This window comes from Oryza sativa, chromosome 5 (assembly GCF_034140825.1).
Source record: "Oryza sativa Japonica Group chromosome 5, ASM3414082v1".
In the NCBI taxonomy this organism is placed as follows: Eukaryota; Viridiplantae; Streptophyta; class Magnoliopsida; order Poales; family Poaceae; genus Oryza; species Oryza sativa.
Window position 1 is genome coordinate 26898560 of NC_089039.1, and position 1975 is coordinate 26900534.

At 56.8% G+C, this 1975-nt stretch overlaps 1 protein-coding gene across 1 annotated transcript; it reads left to right on the forward strand.

The window, feature by feature from the left end:
* LOC107281000 (uncharacterized) lies at window positions 1–1581 on the forward strand. The gene has a single exon (XM_015783187.2). It carries the CDS (start codon window positions 70–72, stop codon window positions 1360–1362), a length of 1293 nt encoding a protein of 430 aa, XP_015638673.1. The 5' UTR covers window positions 1–69; the 3' UTR covers window positions 1363–1581.
* The last annotated feature ends 394 nt before the right edge of the window (window positions 1582–1975 follow it).

The window sequence follows — 1975 nt, forward strand, 5'->3', positions numbered from 1 at the left end:
CCCATCCATCTCGTGCCATTCGCCGCGGAATCCCTAACCTAACCTCCACGAGAACCCCTCCCTTCTCCAATGGCTGATCGGCCTCGGCGGCCATGGGCGGCGGCGGACGACGACGTCCTGTACGAGGTCGTCCGCCGCATCCCGTGCGAGATCGACCGCCGCCGCATGAGTCGCATCTGCCACTCCTGGCGCGTGGCGCTCCGGAGGGTCAGGGCCCCGGCGCCGCCTCCGCCACTCCCGTGGCTCCTCCTCCCGAGAGCCGGCGGCCGGCCGCCTACCTTCTCCTGCGCCCTCAGCGGCTTCCGCACCCACCCCTTCCTCGTCCCGCGCGGCGCGCACCGCGCGCGCTACTTCGGCTCGTACGACGGGGAATGGGTCTTCCTCGCCGTTGATGGACAAGGAAATCAAGCTCAAGAGTACCCGCGTCGAGTGGCTCAAGACCATGTCCTCGTCAACCTCAACAACTTTCATTACTTCAACCTCCCCAATCGGATCCGCTTCGGAGCAGTGGTAGTGTATCCGTCACCACAGCATTGGTACTACCGCAAGATGGCCATCGTCGCCGCCACCCTCTCCTGCAAGCCAACTGAACAGGGATGCATCGTCGCCGGCTTCCTCGAATACTTTCCCTTCCCCGGCCACGCAGAGCAGCATGTTGCGTTCTGGCGCATCGGCGATGATATGGTCTTACCGCCGTTCTGGGAAGGGATGAATCGAGAGGCGGATTGGTTTAGGCCACCAATGGAGGACCTCATATTCTATGGTGGAGCCTTCCTTTTCCTCGACCGAGGGGAACACATCCTTGCGTGTGAAGAACGACCGGTCTTCCAAGAATATGGCGTGGAACTCGTCCCGGTAGGCATGTTCTTCCAGCCGCGCGTCCACGACAAGAACGAGACTGTCCTTGCTCGCTACCTCGTGGAGTCCCGCAAGAATCTGCTCATGGTCGTCAAGTTGACCAGTGGGCGTCAGCACTTGCCGACGTCGGCGTTCCGGGTGTTCCGGAAGAAAAAGCTCAACAATGGCGAAGAGGACGAGCCGCTCTACAATGGCATGTTTCAGTTTCAGTACTACTGGAGCGAGCTGGACAAGCTCGAAGGCCGGATGCTGTTCGTCGGACGAGGCTGCTCCAGATCCTACGAGGCGGGCGACAGGTACTCCGGCATGGAGGAGGGCGTCTACTTCTTGGATGACCGGAGCTTCCGCAAGCCGATCATGGCGTTCGATCGTGATGCAGACGAACTGCCGTACCGCTGCAGCGACAACGGCAAATGGTCGAAATCACCAAGTCCCCATGTGGACCGCTGCTTCCCGGCGCGAGGCCCGTCGATCGACTCGCCTCCGGTTTGGATTCTCCCTTGAGATCGATTCGATGACAGGTTTTCGGCAACATTTGTCCTAATTAGTTCCATGCCTTGATCTACAGTTGTGTCGTTTGTTTCTTCTTACTGTGTTCAATGGTGTTCTCATGTTGAAACTGGTGCTGATTGGTAGATAGAATGGCCTGCATCTGTTAATTTGTGGTGTAAGCGGGTGAAGCAGGAATAAGATTCGTTAGTGAAGAAATGCTATAAATGAATTACTGCTGGTTCAGTGTTGTTCTTCATGTGACTCAATGCATTCAGCTACACTTTATTCTCCTCAATTTGCACTTCAATTCAAGCATTTCTTTAAGTTGTAGTTAAGTTTTAAATGTGTACATTTCAACTGTGTTGAAATATTACAGATTGGCACTTGCAGATTGTCCTGTTTCTTCATGATTTCTTTTTTTTTTGGGGGGAGGGGGCGGGGGGATGTTTCATGATTTCTTCATGATTGGCGCAGTCGACCGCGCCGCCGAGTTCGCCGTCGCCGCCTCCTCCGCGTCCCTCTCCACCACCGTCCGCACCAACCGCCCCCACCCACCATCGGCCGCCATCCCCGCACCGCAGTGCGTATGCCGGGAGAGAGAGGAAGAGCGAGAGAGAGAGAAGAG